This window comes from Chelmon rostratus, chromosome 2 (genome assembly GCF_017976325.1).
Source record: "Chelmon rostratus isolate fCheRos1 chromosome 2, fCheRos1.pri, whole genome shotgun sequence".
NCBI classification, from domain to species: Eukaryota; Metazoa; Chordata; class Actinopteri; order Chaetodontiformes; family Chaetodontidae; genus Chelmon; species Chelmon rostratus.
The window spans coordinates 28,531,873-28,553,235 of record NC_055659.1 but is presented as its reverse complement, the minus strand read 5'-3'; the positions used below and the strand labels follow the sequence as shown (position 1 = coordinate 28,553,235).

General features: G+C 42.2%; 1 protein-coding gene across 4 annotated transcripts in view; it reads right to left on the bottom strand.

Moving 5' to 3' along the window:
- The window catches only part of fbln2 (fibulin 2), a 65,527-nt gene that overhangs the window by 25,878 nt on the left and 18,286 nt on the right, over positions 1-21,363 (bottom strand). For all 4 annotated transcript variants that reach the window (XM_041960236.1, XM_041960263.1, XM_041960254.1 and 1 more), the window contains exons 3-7: positions 11,246-11,369; positions 10,077-10,203; positions 8,953-9,139; positions 2,439-2,648; positions 515-643 (exon numbers count right to left, since the gene is read on the bottom strand). In XM_041960236.1, the coding sequence (XP_041816170.1) occupies positions 515-643; positions 2,439-2,648; positions 8,953-9,139; positions 10,077-10,203; positions 11,246-11,369 (777 nt within the window). The remainder of the gene's footprint in view (positions 1-514; positions 644-2,438; positions 2,649-8,952; positions 9,140-10,076; positions 10,204-11,245; positions 11,370-21,363) is intronic.

Sequence of the window (21,363 nt, the reverse complement as noted above, 5' to 3'; positions counted from 1 at the left end):
GGAAAAGGTTGGAGAAACTGGTTGATTTGTTCATGTAGTGCATGAACATCACTGAGGAGCAGAACAAACAAACAAAAAACAGACTGGAAGACTAGAGGCCAACACAATCAATAAGGCATAACCTGACACATATGTACCATATATCAACAGCGGGGAAACAGTGTTGTACTGTACCGAACAAGACTAAAGGCATAAACACCAGGAAGGGCAAATTAATTTTTCATGGAGTAATCCAATAATATAAGGTATGATTCTACCTGAAAATGGCTGCAGGATGCTCATCATCTTGTTGCACTGAAAGGATATATTTTCTTCCCTTTCCTGCCTTTAGAAGTCTGTAAAAACCCATTCCTGAATCTTTGTAAACATCAAACAAGCCCAGATTTGTATTTCTAATATGAAGGCACAGATACTGAAAGATTAAATGTCTATCATTCAGGGAAGGCATTACCATGGCGACTCGTGTGCACAGGACTGTCACATGCATTGTTGTGTAATGTTAGCATTGCTGCACCTGCACAAGGATTGAGGCGTCTGGAGCTGGTGGTGGTTGTACTGGTTGTGGTGGTGGTGGTCGTAGTGGTTTGTGTTGGGACCGCTGCAGGGCTGTCCTCTCTGACTCTGTTGTCTTCGTCAGGACTCACTGCACATTGGAAACACAACAAAAGAGACAATGTCCTATCATGAGGCGCTCCAACTAACTGAAGCCTTCAACTACAAAAAGCAAAATACATCAACTGAAGCCACTGCAGAATGAAGGAAGGCAGGTTGAGTCACATGTCATATGAAACCCTTTTGAAAAAAAGCAATATTCCACATAGTATCTATTTCCTAATGCAAGACATAATTTGACCCATGCTGGATGTTTTAGTCATTAAACTCTTTTATTGAGCAGAGAGGTCTGTGAATGAATTCGCTTTCATTCGAGGTTGTGGGGAATTTTGATGAGCCTGTTTATATGGCTCATGCTCAAGTGCCATAAGTATGATGATGAAATCTGTTGTTGGGTTAACCACAGCATAATGACAGTAAAAGGACCATAAACACACATACAATAAAAATAACGATTCCTGCATCTAAGCTTTTGATGCAAGTGAAACACTTGAGTTTTATTGGTCAGCAATTCCCTCATCCCTCTCAATGAATTCCAATCAGGCATTTGTATAAAAAAAAGCACCACAAGGTCAAACAGGGGACAACATGAACAGCATTTTAAATATGTGAAGAGGACTAGCATATACACAATATAAACACACCTCTAACAGACCAAACCCAATCTTTTCATCATGTGGTTAGCATCATAGCTGTGAGGTCAGTACTTTAGCCACACATTCATGGTCACTGCCTTTTAGTGTGCTTCATTGGGACTGACATTCTTAAGGAAATGACACTCCCGACAGCAAACACACTACAAATATGGCAAAAATGTGAGAGTCTTTGTATCCACACACACGTAATTAAATTACTGCTCCAGCCTGTACATGAGGGTCACCTGACAGGTGGAGACAGCTGAAGCTCCTGTAGGCACTGGTACTCTGTTTGCTTCTCTACTTTTAATGTAAGAAGGTGATCAATAATGGAATAGTTTACCACCAACAATTAGATCTCAGCTAGATCATTGAAACCCTTAAAAGCCATTTGAAGATCCATCTCTTTTCTTCAGCCTTTAATTGTCGTCATGAAGACATGCCTGACCACACTGTTTTTTGTTTGTACAGTGCTGTTTGTTATAAGATATTCTGTCTGTGCTCTTATTTGATCATTTCTGTCGTCATATTGAATTTTTCTGGTGTTTTTGTTTGATTGCAGTCATCAATCGAGTAATCCCATAATTCAATCTTTCCGTAAATCACTTTGGTCAACGTTTGTTGTTTTTAAATGTGCTCTGCAAATAAATTGACTTGATGTTGTGTTGATGTTTTTTTCTGTCCCTTCCGGGGAGCTTTGTCGAATCTCAGAAAATAATACAACATTTTCGGACTGTGAGACTTTAAAGACAAAGCCTGTGTTGCAGACTGACAGCGTTCATTTAGAAACATGTGGACTTTTTCCAGGCAAAGAAAAACATTATCAAGCTGCATTATGAAAAATGTGGGAGCCAGTGTTTTTTTCAGTCTCCACGGAGACCCCCAACTTTTGGAAGTTAATACTAACCCCTGGGGTGCCCTGTCATGGCTCAGTGGGAAAATGATTCGAATCCGCCCCCACCACGCACCTAAATGCATTAATGATGAGTGTGTGCAGATGCTGAAAACCAAAATTTGGGGGAGCAATGTTTACACGTCACACAATCCTGTTTAATACTGGAGGTAGCCAGGGCTTTTTAAACCTGGAGTATGAGCTTACCAGGCTCATTTTTTGCTAAATTCTTAAATGCACAACAAAAACCAGATGTTGAGTGTGAACCAACCTTCCATGGTGAGCTACAGTAGGCGTACCTGGTGCACAGGAGTGTCTGTCCTGCTGCAGTATGTAGCCCTGGTGGCAGCCACAGCGGTAAGAGCCCCAGATGTTGGTGCACGTGTGCTGGCACAGCTGGCCCAGGTAGAGCTGACACTCATCCACATCCTCCTGCTCCTCCACTGCGTTGGCAGCTTCATCTGTGGCACTGATGGAGAAGGCCTCCTTGGGGAACTTGCTGTCTGAGACTGGAAGAAAGAATGAAGGAGAAGGGGGGGGGGGTCTCAAATTAGATACAGCACCAGATTGCCTGTACAATTTATCCTGCACACTTACTTCATGAAACTGACGCGAAGACACCAAACAACATCTGCTCCTCCTTTACATTTACATTCAGAGCGTTGAAGTGGCGCTTTTATCCAGAGCTTCAACTCCTAAATTACTATCATTAAAGCAACCACCAGCAACAAGTGCAAAGGTCAGGGCCTTGGTGGTGGCATTCTTATGACCGCAGGACAATAATGTGAGAGTGAAGTGCTGGGAAAAGAAATGCACAAAATGCTAAGCATTTTAGAGAGCAATTAGATTGAGCAGACAGGGAAAATCATTTGGCAGAAAGGGATTGACATGAGGCACTTACTGGAAAGATCGCTTGCAGCCTAATCGCTTACTGCTTCTGCACACTGTCTCTATCACAGTTGTTCACTTGGACTCTAGTCTGGGTCCGTCAGCTTTATTCAACTTCTGCACTGCATCGCCTCACGCTACAGGTTTTTAATCACTCTCTCACTTTTCACTTTAATCACTCCCTGTGCATGGACGTACGACTTACGGCACACCTCTACACTGTATTTCTCAACATGCAACCTTTCCAGAACCCAACAACACAACACCAAAGGAGAAATCTGTGTGTTCATTTGATCTAATATAAGCTGCATGCCTAGCTAACTAGCTTACTGGCCATCGTAGCAACAATCTTCATTCTAAAGGCAAGAGTCATGTCACAACTGGATTATCATGTGGGGTTACAGTTTAGACTAGACCTGGAACATCCACTGTGTGGGAGCCAGTGGATCAGAGAGAGGACGTTGCAGACTTTTTGATCGGGACATGTAGCTTTAGCCTCGGTCTTTTAGCATTTTACCATGTATTTAGTCATCGTGTTTACAAGACCCTGTAAAAGTCCTCTTGTTTTAAACAAATGTGCTGGTCAAAGGGCACTTGGAGGTGGAGTTTTCATCCTTCTCACTGAGTTTAGTTTTAGTGTTGGTATTATCTTAAACTAGCTGGCTACAGTCTGCCAGAGACAGTTGTTCCTGCAGACAACAAAATTCATGCTAAAAATGAGAAGCCCGCTTTTCATTATTTTGAGGTAATTCAAAGATCCACTACTTGAAACATTTCAGTGATAAATTCACCAATCCATCTGATGTCCAACAGCCAGATTGTAAATAGTTCAGGTGATTAATCAGGCTTTGCAACCCCCGGAAACTGAATGTTGAAACTCAGCACGTTTACAAAATAAAATGAGTGTTCTTAATTCAAGGTTCAAATCTAAAAGGGGTATTGGGGCAATTTAGTATTGCACATCCATAAATAGTATTTGTAAGAGACAGATTAACAGCAGAATGGATGCAGCAGAGGCTGAGATATCCTGACTCGTAGTCTCTAGTATTGTATTGTATTGTCTTAATTGCATCTTTCATTAGATCTCTGACTGGATGATACCCACGTCTTTCAAATTTGACATCCACAGTTTGTAGTGGAAAGTTTCTAAACTTGTAGTCTCCAAGCCCAAGATTAAATAAGTTGTGTTACTTAAGTTGTGGTAGCGAGGTAGTAACCATGACTAGAAAAATCTCCATCCTTCATTTCATTACATTTCAAACTGATAGGAGGGCTCCTTAAATTCATATAGCATGTACCGTGCATTAACAAAAACCTAAAGGCAAAAATACACAATGCTATTCCAGTGGGTTTGCTGTTTTTGGGACTGTTGCCTGATTTATACTGCAAAAACACACAACACTGTGCACGAACATGTCAATGCATTACAGAAACCCTTTTACTTATATCAAGGGGTGATGGGTCCAGTTGAGGATTTTAAGTAAATATTTCCCTCAGTCATTACCTGGGGTTTAAATTCAGAGAAGCAAGGCGATTAAATGTTTCCTGTTTTAATTAAAAGGCGGTGAGTCATAAGACTGAAAACATATCCCCCATGGAAATAATTACAGTGCATCTCATCCATATTTTCATCCATAAAAACACTCACAAAGTAAAGGCATCCTTCATGCATCCTGTGAGAGAGTGTGTGCATGAGAGAGAGTTATACACACACTGACTGAGAGCTTGAACAGTTTGTGCAGCTCCTAAACCTTTCACAGCTTTCAGCAGGTTAATTGATTCCCACTTCAGAATGACATCATTCAAATTTCCTCTTTAAAGCTGAAGGAAATGAGCTGCAGTCGATGGTTAGAACAGAGCCTATTAAAGGGCGGGATTAGGAGGAATTCCTCTGATGTTGTGAATGAAATAACAGGCTAAGTGAGGCAGTGAGGAGACCTTACCTCATCATCATACTTGGATACAACTATTCCCATTAAAGGACAACCACGAAGGCTGACTAATAACAAATTGCAATTCCATGCTGTGTGTCTGGTCCCAATATATGAACTAAAAAGCTGAACAAAGGTTTACCAAAGCCTAAATCAATGATTTCGGGAAAAGGTCTTAGTTCTTGAGTCAGGACCTGTCCTATGCTTTTATAAAAGGGATTTAATGCTCTAATTGCACAGGAAAGTACAAACAGACTCACACACAGACAAATACAGTGTCATACTGTAATCTTTTTAAGTTCCATCACACCTCTGATGTCATTGATGAAAAACCCTTCCCATGGAGCGTACAGCTGCAAACAAGACACTGTATATAGGTCATCTCCAGAGGCCAGTGCACTGAACAGAAGCAGAAGAGTTCACAAACAAACTGCTTCAACCACGTTTCTGTCGAGGTAAGTAGACACAAATGGGTGCTGGACAGCTTTTGCATCGAGGCATGTTTACCCTGAACCTCAGATGCTTGAAAACTCATTGATGTAAATGTCACTGGCATTAGGTAGTTGATGGATCAGAGACGGAGGAAAACTTTGCTGGCACTAGTAAAGAGACAACAGCCTGAGCTGCCATCTGTTCCTGATTCATCACAGCTTGCATACATCTTCGCCCATTACTCTGAATGGTAACGTGACTCCTGACCAATCAACCTAGAGCATCTGTCTTCTGCAAGATCAAACTGGGCCCATACTCTACCTCTGACATAAACTTCAGTGAGGACAAAATAGCGATGACCCAACCCAGAACAATGACGTACTCCAGTACAGCGCAAAGTTAGTTGAAGGCAGTCACTGTAAACATGTTTTGTAGGCGGAGCTGTTGGGGAGGCAGAATTAACCAAATGTTTTGTGTCTTAGCTAACTAACTGCTGTGTGTGACAAACACATACTGGCTAGTTTTCCTGAGCAGCAGTACAATAGTACATCGAGTTTAAAGAGTCCTGTGTTGTGTCCCAGTCCAGACTACACATTCATTTTAAAGGAGGGTTTGGATTTGTGGTGCATTCACACTGAAATACTGACAAGATTAAGTCCACTCAAAATATCTACTGTCCCACTATGCAATTCATTAACTGGAGAAATGATCCACAGATGCAAAAACTTAAGTGCCAATTGCCAAAAGTCTGCTTGACAAAGATCCTGGAAAACAAAGTATTAACTCTTTTATCATTTCTTTAGGAAATTTCGATTTCTCTTTCTCTTTGATTGATCGCAGCATTCCAATCAGTGCTAATTGATTGTGTTGACGTCCATCAATGCATGGCATCATTACCCATTTCAGATGAGCCAGCACTGTGCAGAATCAATCACCAGCAATAACAGCACAATACAATACACAGGTCAGATTTCTGTACGTCTTGTTCCAAACATGCTGACATCAGCAACGATGGCATCACAAGATCGAAGTTCTGCAGTTTTTATTTGCTGTCCAGTAATGCCGAGACCTCAGTGCATGATGGCAACAATGATGCATGCACACATCGTGTATGATGGATGTTTACTCTGTTAAAAGAATGATTGTTGAGGGCTTGATAACGTTTACAAATTCAGAGAGATTGGCTAAATTATTCCAGATACAAGAATAGAACCTCACTGGTATTTAATTCTTGTAAACATCATGAAGCAACACAAAGCTTTTTGTAACAAATTTGACATGAGCATTCTTAACATCTGCATGAACAGATGTTAGGTCCTGACAATTTAATTAAGCCTGACATATCAATTAAGGAAATTCATGTCTCATATTCCTGCCGCTCCGCTTTCGATGTATGCATATAATTGTGAAGACAGTTTGACATTTTAATTTAATTTATTCATTTGTGAATGAGTTTGTAGTGGACATCAATATAAAATTTCTATATGAAACAATTTAATGAAAATGAAGGTTCTGATTATCACAGATGTATGGCATATTACTATCCTATCATACAGAGCACAATTGAAGCAAGTACGTTGTATGAATCAGGCTGTTAAATTAATTTAGTAAACTGGAATCCAGTAAATGTTTTTCCTCTATAGGCTGGAAAAGCAGCTGGAAACTGTCCAATTTGACAGCAGTGTTTTCTCACTTCTCCAGCTGCTGATTCATTTTTACTTTGAAAACAACATAATAATTAGCATAAAACATACTGTGAACAATTAATAATAACAATAATAATAATGCATTTTACTTATGGACGCCTTTCTGGACACTCAAGGTCACCTTACATCATGAAAACAAACACAGAATTGAGAAACAAATAGGAATAGCAAAAGTAGCAGTGAAAGTGAACTTGATGTTTACAAAAAATGTGTGGAGGTAAATGATGAACAGCAAGGGCCCCAGGACAGAGCCCTGGGGCACACCTGTGGATAAATAATTTTAATTGAATGAACTGAATGCGGCCTGAAAGGTATGAATGAAACCAGTTGAGGGGTGTGTTGGTCATACCAGTGGAGGAAAGTCTATTCAGAAGAATGGTGTGTGAAATAGCAACGAAGGCTGCACTCAGGTCGAGCAGGAGGAGAATGGATAGTGAACCAGAGTCAGCAGCAAGGAGGAGGGCATCAGTGATTTTGAGAAGTGCTGTTTCAGTGCTATGGGGGGGACGGAAACCAGACTGAATTGTGCATATAAATTATTGCAAGATAGATGGGAATGGAGTTGAGCTGCAACTGTTTTTTCTGATTTTTGAGTTTGGATATTCCATTGACTGAGGGTGGGGTGAATGTTGAAAGTGAGTGGGTAGGGGTAAATGAAACTGGGACAGCAGAAGTGGGTATAAGTTGTTGGTGGATATGTTCGATTTTTGAAGAAAAGAATGATATCATAGTGCTACAGAAGGAGGAGGGTACTCAGAGGAGTACAGGCGAGGAGGAGGTGAGTCCAATGGTTTTGATAGATAGATAGATACTTTATTAATCTCCAAGGAGGTTTTGTATTATTTGTAAGGAGGGAGAAGAGGGCCTTAGAGTTTCCTTCATTTGAACTGATTAAAGCAGAGTAGCAGTGGGATTTGACTTTAGAAAAGCAGTCTTTGTAGTGGAGAATATGGTTTGACTGCATGTCTTTGTACACAGACCAGTTTTCCTGTAGAGTCTTTCAAGTTGACTTCCTTTTGCTTTTAACTGAGAGTGGGAATGAACCAAGGTGCAGTGATAGTAAAAGAGACAGATCTGGTTTTGAGTGGAGGAAGATTATTTAGAAGGTTATGGATATGTCTTTGGCAGTTGTTGTAGTGGGAGAGCACTGTCAGCACTGGGGAGGCTGCTGATACTAGCAGATAAATGGTCCAAGTTGATGTCCTTATTTTTATGGAAAGTTATACTACGTGGAGGGTTGGATTTGGAGAGTGAAAGACTGAAACTTTAAAAACAACAGCATATGGTCCGAGACAGGGAGGGAATCTGCCTTGTAGTCAACAAGTGTAACACCTGAGCAGCACATTAAATCTAAAATGTGTCCTTTGATATGGGTGGGATAGTTAATATACTGCTGAAGTCCAAAACTGTCTAAACAGGATGTGAAGTCTTTGGTGAGGTTATTATTGTTATTGTCCATATGAATATTAAAATCCCACAAGAGTATTATGTTCTGTGAGAGTGTGGAAGATCTTATTGCATGATCTTCATCAACAGATGACAATGTTGAACCTTTTCATCCATTTCTATAACTGGGCAATCTCCATCTTGTTATGAAGATCTTTTGACATGACCGAAAGCCTACCGGAATGCAGACTGAATGGACCGTGAGTTAAATATTTGTGATAGCAAATATGCTAGGGTTATTAGCTTCCTCTTCTCTTGCCCCTTTCACCAGAGCAGGTCTGGCTTTGAGTAATGTTTGAAAGTGTTTTAACACATACAGTGAATCCTGACTCAACCAATGTGCATGGTGAATGTGTTTTTCATGATGAAAGCTCCATACCAGTGAAACTCATTCAGTGGGTAACAGGTACCTTTTGTAGGCATAGAAGTTGATCTGGGCATCTGCTTTCTTTTCACAAGGATCTGGCTCAGACCTCCCTCCTCCTCGCAGCAGGTGAGGAAGACGTGACCGCACGGGTAGCCCAGGTACTGGTGGGCATTGCAACCCCGTCCTTCGCTGCGCACCCGTAAGCCGAGGGCACAGCAGCTGCAGCACACCTGCCCATCCAGACAAAACAGCAGAGCCTATTAGGAGTGTGTCACTGGGGTGCCCTTCACATCTCTAATCACCACCTCTCTTTATGGCCCTCCACTTTTAGCCCTGTTTAGTAAACAGCAGAGGAGGGGGAGATAGAACAGCTTAGCAGGCAAGCAGGCCAGCTCATCCCTGTGAACACACCGCAAAAGATTTCAGCTGCTGCCTCAAGCTGAACCACATGTCCTGCAAAGAAAACCAGACTTTCACTTTTTTTTACTTTCCTCTAAAACAATGACCTGGCACAGCGGTTTGGCTCAGCTGCCTCGACACATGAACACTTGGCTCGAGGGCCAAACCCCCGGGTTTCCTCTTGGAGAAGCAGGCAATGCTATTTGAGCTGACTCTGAGCAAAGGCATGATTCCCATTTCCATATGGAAGTGTTCACAGGTCTGAGGGATACAAACAGAAATGGGAGACTTTGGCAGTTCTTCGCTAATATATTTCGACCTATTTGCCAAAAAACACAAATAAACCGTCTGACCTTTACAAAAGCCTCTCTGCCGGCATAGGTATCTGAAATTGAAATCTCACTCTGTCAAACTACGTATTCACCATGTTATTGTGCAGTTCCAAAGGATTCACGGTGTTTGGCTGCTGCCTATGGTTTGAACTTTTTACACTGCCCAGTTTTGTCGCCTTGAACCATTTTTGAAACGGTGAGTCATGTCCTACGTGACTCACAACAACAGAGGAAGATGTAACTTCCTTTAATCAATTCAGTGTTTGTTTTATGGAGAACTCAGTGGCTAATGAGTGCACTATCCACCCATGACATCATGTCTTTCATTCATGACTCAACCATCTTCACCCTTTCCGCTGCATGCTATCTAATACAGAACAGCTATGGTGGATGCCTTTAGGTTTGGATCACCAGGAGTGGTGAGACAGTGACCTACCTGGTAGGAGTCATCTGTGCACTGCTCGTCATCCACTTCACAGGTGTCCCCTCCTCTGGCTGAAGCCATGCCTGACTCACACCGGCTCTCCTTTAGAGAGCTGAGGCAGCACTGCTTCTCTGCAACACTGATACAAACACATGCTCATACGTACACATATCTACACAGCACGCTGACTGAAAATCATGTTGAGAGACAAGTGATGCACACAAAATCGGACAGTTTTTTAGTCCCATGAGCACACCAGGATGGTAGATTTAAACTCTAAAAGCACAGCCAGAGAACCTGAGAGCAACTGGTAAACATGAACTGGCAGAGGAGAGACTCTCGGTGGTGATTGAAGTGATTAAAAAGATCTAAGAACAAAGGTTAGTCAAGTTAAGTTATTGCGCACTTTAATCAAACTCAAATCAAATCTGTACTGACAAATCTTTAATAACATTTCATCCTTCATCTTTATTGCTCTCATTTGGCTAATTGGTTTAATATTTTATGTAATTGTGTAGTATTACAACACTGCAACAGCTGTCAAAATGTGAAATGTGTGCAAACAGAGGCTTTTGTCGTCCACATCATTATCAGTGCATTCAGAGAGAACGAGACAGAGAGAGAATGTACATACATTGCTGTATTTCTGAAAGCGTAGAGTAACAAAATGAAAATTTCAGGCATTACAACTTGAAAGGGGTTTTGCAGTAATTTAACACTACACCTTCATAAAGTGAGGGGCCTTGTGAGAGGTAGATTAAAAAAGGAATGGTCAAAATCGAAGGCGCAGACACTGAGATATCGCTTCTAATAATGTTTCACACATAACTTTAGTGACTTTTATCAGACATTAGCTGCCTAACTCCCACATCTTTCAAACTGTAAACCTCCAAACTGTAACATAGGTTTTCTGATAAAAATGTGACATCTCAAGACAAAACTAATCTGAGAAAGCTCGCTCCGTGTTGAGTGGTGCTCCCCATGAGCACTCCCCATAATTTCAAGCTGTCAGTAAAAAAGTAAATAGACCTAGCACTTGTAGCAACACCTGGAGCTGTGGTTGTTTGGCTCCACCCACTGATATTTCATCCAACCAAAATGTTACAATAAATGTTGCATACATTTCTCCCTCCAAAGCAGCAAAAATGTGACAATCTGATACCAAAGGCCAGGTCGCTCACCTGCATATGGAGTGCTCGTCAGGATTCAGCACTGGCATGTGAGTGCAGTGGTGGTTTTCTGTGGCCCATTTCTGGCCAGCAGCACAGCAGCTCTGCAGAAGGTCTTCAGCAGAGCCACTTGGACCTGCAGCCCAGAGACATGGAGGTATGCATACATCAGCACACACAAGACGGATGGAATAAAAACAGTTCTGCAGTAAATCCTGCGCCTGCACAGCTACACTGTATGAATCAGACAAAAGCCCGAAGAGTGCAGCGAAGGCAGTATGCAGTCAGACAGAAACATATGGTAGACTGCTCCGGGTCTCAAAGGCGCCTTTAAGATTTCTACAGCTGACTAAAGAGGTGCAGTCACGTTACCAGAATACAGTAGCCCATTTTATGATTGGAAATGTTTTACTCAGGTCTGGAGAAAGTTACAGTTTATTCTATAAATAGTTTTCACAAGTAGAACGGCAGTCCACAGAGCCACGGGCCACAACGGAGCAGCAAGGTGGAAGGATGTCCCGTATGGTAGCAGGCAGCTGGAGCACGTCCAGGTCTGATGGTGCGTGCAGACCAAACGCAGAGCACATTCCTCACATTAATGATGCAATGCAAAATATCTGTTACTCCTATATTTGTGCAAATAAAGTATATTTGAAAATATTCAAACTGTATAATATTGTGCTTATTGCAGGGTTGTGCAGAGTGCAGTTTGGGGAGGACTGGGCAGAGCGGGGGGACAGAGCTTCTGTCGCCGACAGACAGCTGCTGCCCCGGGGAGCTCTGGAGGAGGGGAGCCTGGGGCAGAGCCAGAGCCTCTGGAGGAATAAACACACTGAGTAACACTCGATTCTGCTCTGATCTGGAGCCATTTACCAGCAGGAGCAGAGCTCAGAGCATACCTGTCAACAGAGGGATTTCAAAATAAAGGAAATTTTCCATGCCACCACCCTCACCACTGTCCACATACAGCTTACACTCAGACCAGGGGACACACAGGGACTCCTGAAGTCACCACCAGGCAACCAGTTGCATTAAAAAAAACCAGAGCAACAAGCGTTAACTAGTTCCTACAACAGTCAGGTGGTCAGTCAGATACCTGGCTGCAGGTGAGACGCTGTGAACATCCCTGCATTATGTCAATGAAAACACTAAGGTGCATAGAAATTCTTATTTTCTTATGTATTACTTGAGGTATATACACACATCATTAAGTACAGGTAAACCTCCTCTCATTTGGAGAGACACTTGTTTCAACTTTCAGTCTTTTTGGCAGGTATGCCATCCCTCTCACGTTCATCTTTTTTGCTGCTCTTCCTCTTGTTTTATTACAGGGTGCCATTTGAGTGAATGACTTCTTGTCAATAGATGTAACAGCAAATGTTCTACATACTGCCACCTGCTGTACCGGAGGGGGACGTGGCACATCAAATAGGCGGTCATGCCAACTGAAAGGTTCAAGACGGGAGATATATGGGAAAATTTTTAAACGGGAAAAACTTTATTTTTGAAACTTTTTGGAATAAATAGTGGACTATCAGAAAAGAACTGGTGTCTCTGGTGAGTGCTGAGTTCAGTCAGAAGCTGAACACACACACACACGCGTACACCTACTCATACACACACACACTCTTACAGTTGGTGCCTGCCGATGAGTGATAGCTCAAGGCTAATGTGCAGGTTTGTAGCTGTTTGGGGCGAATAAACGTGGTTTAAACATATATGCTTAATCCCGTTACTTTGTGTTTGGTCTGAACACACCATCAGATGGACATAAAAATCTCCAGTTTTTATTATCAGTACAAAAGATGAACAACTGCAATAAAAAGAATTTAGTTCTACGTTAATATTTGACAGCCACACTAGCAGCTCTGTGAGGTCGTAAACATGCCGACGTTTAGCAGGTGTAATGTTTATCCTGGTCATAATCATCATCATTCAGTCATTTGTTCAGTAGTCATATGCATCATTAGCATCCTAGCATGCTAACACTTGCTAAATACACAGTACTGCTGCGGCTGATGGGAATGTCATTATTTTTGCAGGGACTGGGTCACAAATCCAAAATGTTGACCTGAAGATGGCAACAGAATCATTCCCCTGGAGACACTGAGTGACTGCACCAAATTTATTTACTATTCATACAATAGTTGTTGAGATATTTCAGTGCAGACTAGTGGTGGACCGCCAACCCACGCTGTCACCCATAGAGCAACTGAAAAAAAAGGCTTTTAAAATTTTCCTTCACATAAAAATATGTATGGAACTAACAGCAGCGGAAACAAACGTCTATACTGTTCAGACGCCAAATAAAACCTTTAGCAGCCTTGGATTTGTCGTTAGGACCACCAGCCATATGAAACTGATGGGGGAAAAAAAGGTGAAAAAGCAAAACTGAGGGCCATAACTAGAAAAGTACAGTACTGATGAATTACTATGTTGAGGAACACTGATCATGTCATCGAAGACAGAAAACTTTGAAATGGGAATTTACAACGGGGAGAAAATACTTCAAGAGACAGACGTTTCCTCTTTCCATTGGATGAGTTGAAACATGAGGTTCAATGTGGAGCAGAGCCATTACTCCATTCACTGACACAAAGCTGATGCAACACTATGAAAGTAATGTTGGTTAATGAAGCTGACATTAGATGGCTTTATGAATGACTCTGTTAATTAAGTCAGTTGTCACCATTAACTGGCCAGTGAAAGAATACCAAAATAAAATGAATGGCTTCTCTTCAAAATCCATTTTCCCCTCCACTTAGAGGAAAAATGGCATCATTTCAATATCATCAACTGAAGGAAATGAGCATAAAACATGTGTTAAACCAGGAACCCATTAAATCCCCGTAATTGAATGAATGCATTCCATATTTCTAAACCTCACGTTTGTGTTGATGCAAAAAAAAAAAAAAAAAAAATCAGTTTCACTTTTTTGCTTCCAATTAGCTGATTTGCAGCAAACCTCGCCTGCGTCATGAGGCTGCTGACGTGGCAGCCATCATAGCAATCACTGACATTCTTCGCAGATGCACTGAGAATCCCACAGAGACTGAATTCCCCCCCCACTGCCGGATGTGTAGCAGCGAGCCCAGCTGCTCCGCGTGGAGCTCAGCCGGTGGCTGAACACACCGTGAGGCAAGCTGCTAGTGCTGCTCGCCGCCGTGTAGCGCAGAGAGCTTGTCAGCCTCCCCATCGCACACGCGTCAGACCCAGAGCTGTCCCTCCCTGCTGCTTTTATCCACACATTAGCAGGGACGCACAAGCACACACGCAAACAAACTTCTCTCCGTGCCCTTTGAAGAAAAGCCTCTGACAAAGAGCTTTTGTTTTTCAATTCAATGAACCTTTGTTGCCTCATACAGTACAGGACATTTGCATATTCCTCACATTCAAGGTGCCGTGAAATGAAGCTTTGTTGTATAACTCAGAGGACATGAACCTAGTTTATGTTAACAGAAATTTCAATAACTGTCATCCTGATGCATAAAACCATTCAGTCATGAACACACACACACACACACACACACACACACACACACACACACACACACACAGAGTTCATTGCATTTCATTGTGAGAATTCCAGTTGTAACATGAAGCTTGTTTCTTGTAATTAAAAACAGCAACAGAGAATTTGCTCCACAGGGTGTCAAAATAAAGTGCTGTGATCAGATTCAGCAGTTTTCTGCATGCATTATTTCCTTGATGTACTGTATCGAGTGCATTCACACTGAAGTACAATTGGTCTAAACTATGTTAATCCCATACAGCGCAGTGTACATTCAGATAGAAAAGGAGCATATAGGCAGGGATGCCTTAAATAGCCCTGCTTTGAGCTTCACTTTGAAACCCCTTTTATTTTCCTTTGCTGCATTCAGTTTCATCCCAGTCCCGGATCCTTTAAAGCTCAGTAAACAATCATTTAAAGCAAAGGCTGTCTGCAGCTTACTCTGCATAATTTATAAGCACCGTCTTCAGAAAATAGTGTCAACTTGAGAAAGGAAGACGCCTGAAAGTTAAAGCAACTTCTTCTTTTACCCCCCAACACATTTGTGTTTGGCGACGATGTAAAACATTATTACTGTAGAATCTATGTCCTTGTTGAGAGCCTACTTTGAAAAGACTTTCATCTCAAACACTGTCTGAAACTGACGTATCCATGTTTTATTAATGAGTCTCAATGTAATCTGTAGGATCTGTTTCTAATGCCAACAAGGAATGTGGCATGGTTTGAAGTTTGTTTTCCTTTCATTATTACAGCAGCTCTGAGGACAGATGGATAAATACAACAGCAAAAGATTCCTCACACAACGTCTCCACTGCTTTGATTTTGTGCAGAGGCTTTAGAAAGCGTGGGACTGGATTTGAAGTCACAAAAGCACGTGACACTAAATGGGAAAGTTGGAAGCCGTGTAATTTCCCACTGTTATGTGAAGTATGTTCCAGGAGTGCTTGCCAAAGGCCAAACATGAGGTTCAACTGGAGGGTCAGACGCTGCTTAACACAGGACAGCCTACTAATTACCAGAGAAACAATAGAAACAAGCACATATATTTAGAGCTCAGAAACCTCACTTTTGTAAATAGCTATTGTTGAAAGAGTCAACATGGTTGCTGGGATGGCACCACCGCCCCCTGTTATGTAGCAGATAGACCAAATATAAGCGACACCCGTGGGGTTTGTCCCATGGGGTTTGTCTGCACTGATTAGCCCGACCTCACACTGCTCAGCCCGACCTCACACTGCTCACTCGTCATTACTCTGTCTGGCCAAACAGACCTGTCTCGCACCACACTGAGACACATGTCAGACACATCTGTGCCGCCTGAGAATGTACGACAACATCCAGACACCAACAGCAGCGTGTAATGTAGTTAATGTCTGCAGCCACTAACGACTCGTAGTATGGATGCTTTTGGTGTTAATGAAGTGACGATACATTAATTTGCAGATTTATCACGCTGATATTGGGCTCTCCAGGAGTATCAGCCGATTAGTGTTGACCACAATGATAGACAGGCGTTAATAGAAAAAAAAAACTGTCCTTAAAATCAGAATTTAACAAATCATTCAAATTAATTCTTGTAATAGAAAAGAAAGAATACATATGGTGGACTTCTCCGGACATTATATATGAGGACTGGACAGGCCTTACAGCCGCACTGAGCAATATTTAGCACCTTTAGTGAGTTAAAACAAGCTAAATTTTGCTAACATATTGGCTATAAAAATGTTGCATGTGTCTCTGCTAAATGTCAGTCCAATATTAACTCTCCTTTCAGCTCTGTTTTTGGTCTCCACCAGCTCCTTTAGCTGCTCAATGCTTCACCATGTTCAGCAGCTAGTTGCTAACAGTGTCTGTGTGCTGGGTGGTGCTGGGCTGGTAGTGTACAGTGAGTTCATCTGAGCTTTTTGAGAGAGATGAGACGGAGCCACAATCAGAAATGCTGAGGGAACCACAATGAGTAACACCTTTCACTTTACACGCTGTCATTTGATTCATCGTTAATATAGGCAAAGTGGGAGCTTTAAAGAGCTGCAAACCCTGCTTGACAATCCTATTGCAGTTAGTTAGAGGTGAAAATGCACGCTTCAGGAAATACATTCTGGGGGAAATTAACAACTGTTTGTTTTAATTGGTAGCTAAATTAAAAAAAAATCTGAATATATTAACAGGATGTTAAAGCCCCATTTGGCCAAAAGGAAGGGGAGGAAGAGTTGAGAGGTTATGGTATAAGGAGAAGTTGAATTGCAAACAAACCAGCTGAACTGAGAAAAAGCAACACCGTATCTCCACTTTATTTTATTCTTTTTTTTGGGGGGGGGGGGGCTCCTGTGGAACTCTCACAGACGTAAAACATGAGGGGATTCTATCTTTCCTGCTCTAAGTGCTTTCTGCTTCGACGTGTTTATTTGCACTGCCAGTATGAATGGACTGATGAGGCACTCAAGGCATTCAAGGAGTGTCGTTTTTACGATGTAATGATAGGAGCGGGCCAGAGTGGGTAATGGCTTAGAACAATGCCAGGATGCTAACTGCCTCAGCTCCCACTGCTCTGGCACAGTCACAAGCTTTTCTCGCCTTGAAACGCACAGTGACGGTCATTCATCAATATGTTTGCGAAACAAGAAAACCAGGCAGAGTGGAACTGACTTACTCCTTTTCCACAACAATGTGAGCAAGCTGCCAGAATTATACACTGCATACAATGAGCAGGTTGGCAGGAATATTCTTCAATATTGAGAGACATATTACATCTCACCGAAATACAGAGTTCTTGTAAAGGATGAGGAACCATTTCAAAGTGTTTGACCTTTTCAGTTCAACATGACACCATTGGAAGGAGCTCTGGAGATGCAAGGAATCTCTTCACTTCTTGTGAGATGTGTGAAAAACACACATTTGAGCTACTTGTATCATCCGTACCTTCTACTTCTGTCCTTTGCTCTGTGGCTGTAACGCTTGTCTCACTGCACAGGCTATGCTGTATATTATCACTTTCACTTTGTGTTCTGTCCTGACTGGCCCCGGCCTACAGGCTTCAGCAGGGCCCAGAGTCTTGACTGTTCATCACATGTGATATTTGTTGTGCTACACCCAGATCTTAATAGGAACACATGTGTTTTAAACACAGTGGTTGGCTAATAGACTGGAAATCCGAGTCCCCCCCCCCCCCTTCCCTGTGTAGTCTTTCATCTCAGCCTCTGTCATGGATTCTGGCAGTGCCAGCACTGTTGCCTGATTTGGCGGTTTTCCACCCAATTAGGCTGCTTTTTATTTATTTTGTACCATTTGGGCAGTTTCCACCAACGTTAAGTTGGGCTCCATCCCAATAAATCTGCCCCTCTTCTCATTTGAGTAGTATGATTGAGCTTGACAGGGCACTGACTTCAATAGCTCAGCTCAACACGCACAGACTGATGATGACCATCAAAACCAAATGTCATATTAGTTTATTACAACTCAGTTGAAACTTGTGTCCTATTCCAATCATTACTCTCTCGTAGCTCTATGATAAAAGTCTTGCTGAGGCTCAAAAAAAAAAAAAACCTTTCCTAAATGAAAATCAAAAATTGGGTTACTTTAATGATGATTGGGTGGGTTCCAGGCTCTGATTGGGCTACTTTTTCCCAGTCCAATCTGGCAACACTGGCAACGCTGAGCACCAGCCGGGAGATTTCCCAGTGGCTTTCATGTATTGACAGCAGGCTGCTAAAAGTGAAGTAAGATGTGTTTACTCAGAGCTAAGCTGTAAAAGCTTAAAGCTTAAAACTTCAAAAAAATGTTGATTCAAATTGGTAACTGAGTATTTCAGGTGGCAGCACACACTGCTGATGATGATAGAGACGATGCTGAAGAGGTGAGGTCACCGCCGAGTCTAGTTTAACCAGGTTAGATCAAGTTCAGGTGTGAGTTTTATGCCGTGCAGAACTCCTAGCAGTATAAACTATACTTGTTTGTCTTTATTCCAGTAGGCTAGGAGAAGAAACAATGCCGCTGAGCTCAATTGTTTCTGTATGTCCACACAATGTGTATTTCACTCACTAAGTAATAATTTGCTGTTTCCTCAGAGAAGAAAACATTTCCAGCCAGAGATCATGTCCACTTTAACAATTTCAATTTGGCAGAAGGGCCATTTTCTAAATCTGGCTGGAAAAACAGGTGTGTTTTTACATAAAACACTGCTTTTAGCGTTGCTGGAAACATCCAGCCAATCAGCGCGTTGTTGTCTCAGGTTGAATTTCTGTCTATCTACAATATGACCTGGTGAGCAACAGCCTTGCCTTAGTCACACTTCTTGAAGGTCAGTTGAAGGATTGTTGATTAAGTTGACCACAGCCACTTGTAAGTATCATCTCCATATCTTGTCTGCCGTTCTTCTCATTCAGCGCCCCCAGGATCTGAGTCAGAAGACCTTGAGCCTTGCATGCTTATCAGACAGTGAAATAAAGTTTTCAGCTCAAATTTGGAGAAAACAGCAGCAGACATTTCTCGGGAGGCGGCTGGAGCTGGGCCCAGGACGCCGCTGTGGACAGGCTGCTGTTGACGGCTGATAGATTGCAGGACATGAAAAGGGATGACTGGCGGTGGGAGGCTGGATGGGCACGCCTGGCGATGCAGGTGATTAGAATTTCTAGGCAAAAAGGAATAATTGTTGAGAGAAACAAGCCACTAGTTCTGCTGTTTCGTGAAGGCAAAAGGTGAGTGGAAAATACTGTATTTCTGGCAGAGTGTGAGACAAAGACAAGACAATGCTGCATGCGGCTTCTCTGTTTCTATTTCAGTGAAACCATATATTTCAGAGACAGCTCTGACTCAGTGTAAGGGACAGTCCTTTCAACCCAACAGTCCATTATATTCCCATCTGCTTTACAGATGAGATCCTGGGGGGCTGTGTGAGAAGAAAGGCAGGCAAGAACTGGAGATGATACTTGAATGTAGCCGTGCTCATGTTAGAACTTTGACAATCCTCGGACTGACAATCAAACAGTGTGACGAAAAACAAGGAGGCTCACCAGGTGATATTGTAGATATCAATATCATATAAATTCCACCTGAGAGAGACAACAATGCACTGATTGGCTGTTTGTACAGGAAGCCGCTATTCCTAAAGCAACACTAAAAGCAATCTTTTATGTAAAAACACACCTGTTTTTATCCAGCTTGATTTAAAAAGTCTGCCAAAAATTCACACAGGTTAGATTAGTTCATAAACTCTGATCTTATTCACACCAAGACTGAGCAATGACTAATATCCTTCATATTCTGGGACATCCTCTCTCGCTGCCGTACTTCATTACGCTCAACGCTGCCAGCATCAGGCAAGATCGTTCTGGCAGGAGTCCACTAGAAGCAGCAGTCGGGTTGAGATCTGAGCTGTGGACCAGACATGGCCCAGGAAACAGAGTCTGAAAGAGTTGCCCCTCCTGGCAACTAAATGCCAGACTCTCTTTTGAAATCGACCTCTCACATCTGCCAGCCATGGCAGCCCTGCTGTGGGTCCCAAAGTTGAAAATGTGAAATAAATCCAATTTGAATGCTTTTCTAATAGAAAAGGAATCATTTCAGCAGTCAAAGGACATACATCCTGGCATATGAGGAAAAAATAGACATCAAGCTAATATTATACTCTGGAACCAGTAACAGTGCCTACCATTTGTCAAAGTACCGAAGGTGAGAATGAAGGAAGATAAGATGAGAAAGATTTGTTTGGGGAAGCTGGCTACACTCTAGGTTGGATTAAGCAGGCCACTGCACCGGGGGGGGGGATTCCAGCCACCACAACACACTGATTCACTTCCTCGCCAAGAGAGATGTGAAGATCAACAGGCTTATCTCGTGTTCATGCGTTCAGCACAGAGCTGGAGCCAGGATGTGGTCACTGTAGCTTAGTTTGGCAACTGCAGGTGAGGGGGACTGTCTATCTGACCCCCCTCTTCCACCCAAAATGTACCCGTGCTTTGTGTAATGTAACTACCTCTAGGTGAACAACAACAGTTGACTAACTTCCTGAAATGCGTCGTCATAGAAAAGTTGGCACGTTTGGTGCCAGCATGCTTCTTCAGAGACCCAAACCAAAACATGTCCTCACTCACCACATACCTATATACCTGAATACTGATTATAGCTACTTAAATAAATGTATGCTTTCATCAAAATACCTCAAACAAATCATTGTTCTACTACTCAGTTAGGACCCATATGCAGTTTCTGCCATGTAACAATATCCATACTTCAGGCTTTGCACAGCTGCTTTAATATAACTTTTGCAATTTATGATATGATTCACAATTCGTGGACAGTTCTGAGCCCATTTGATGCGATGCCACATGCTTCACTGCCTCCCATTCACTGTCTGTACTTTCACTGTCCGTGAAATCCTCCCTGGGCTACTAAATCATTTTTAACTTGTTGATGTGGAGTAAATCCACAGCACAGTAAAGTACAGTATTCTCACATACTGTATAAATTAAAGGCCTTATCAGGCTTGATTCCCTAACCTGATGGAATCTGATTACACAGGTTACATACATACTAGATAGCACTTCTCAGTGTATGTTAGGCATATCTGCTCTCAATAATAAGGGGTTAAAGGGTTGATTCACCCAAATAATGAAAACCCACA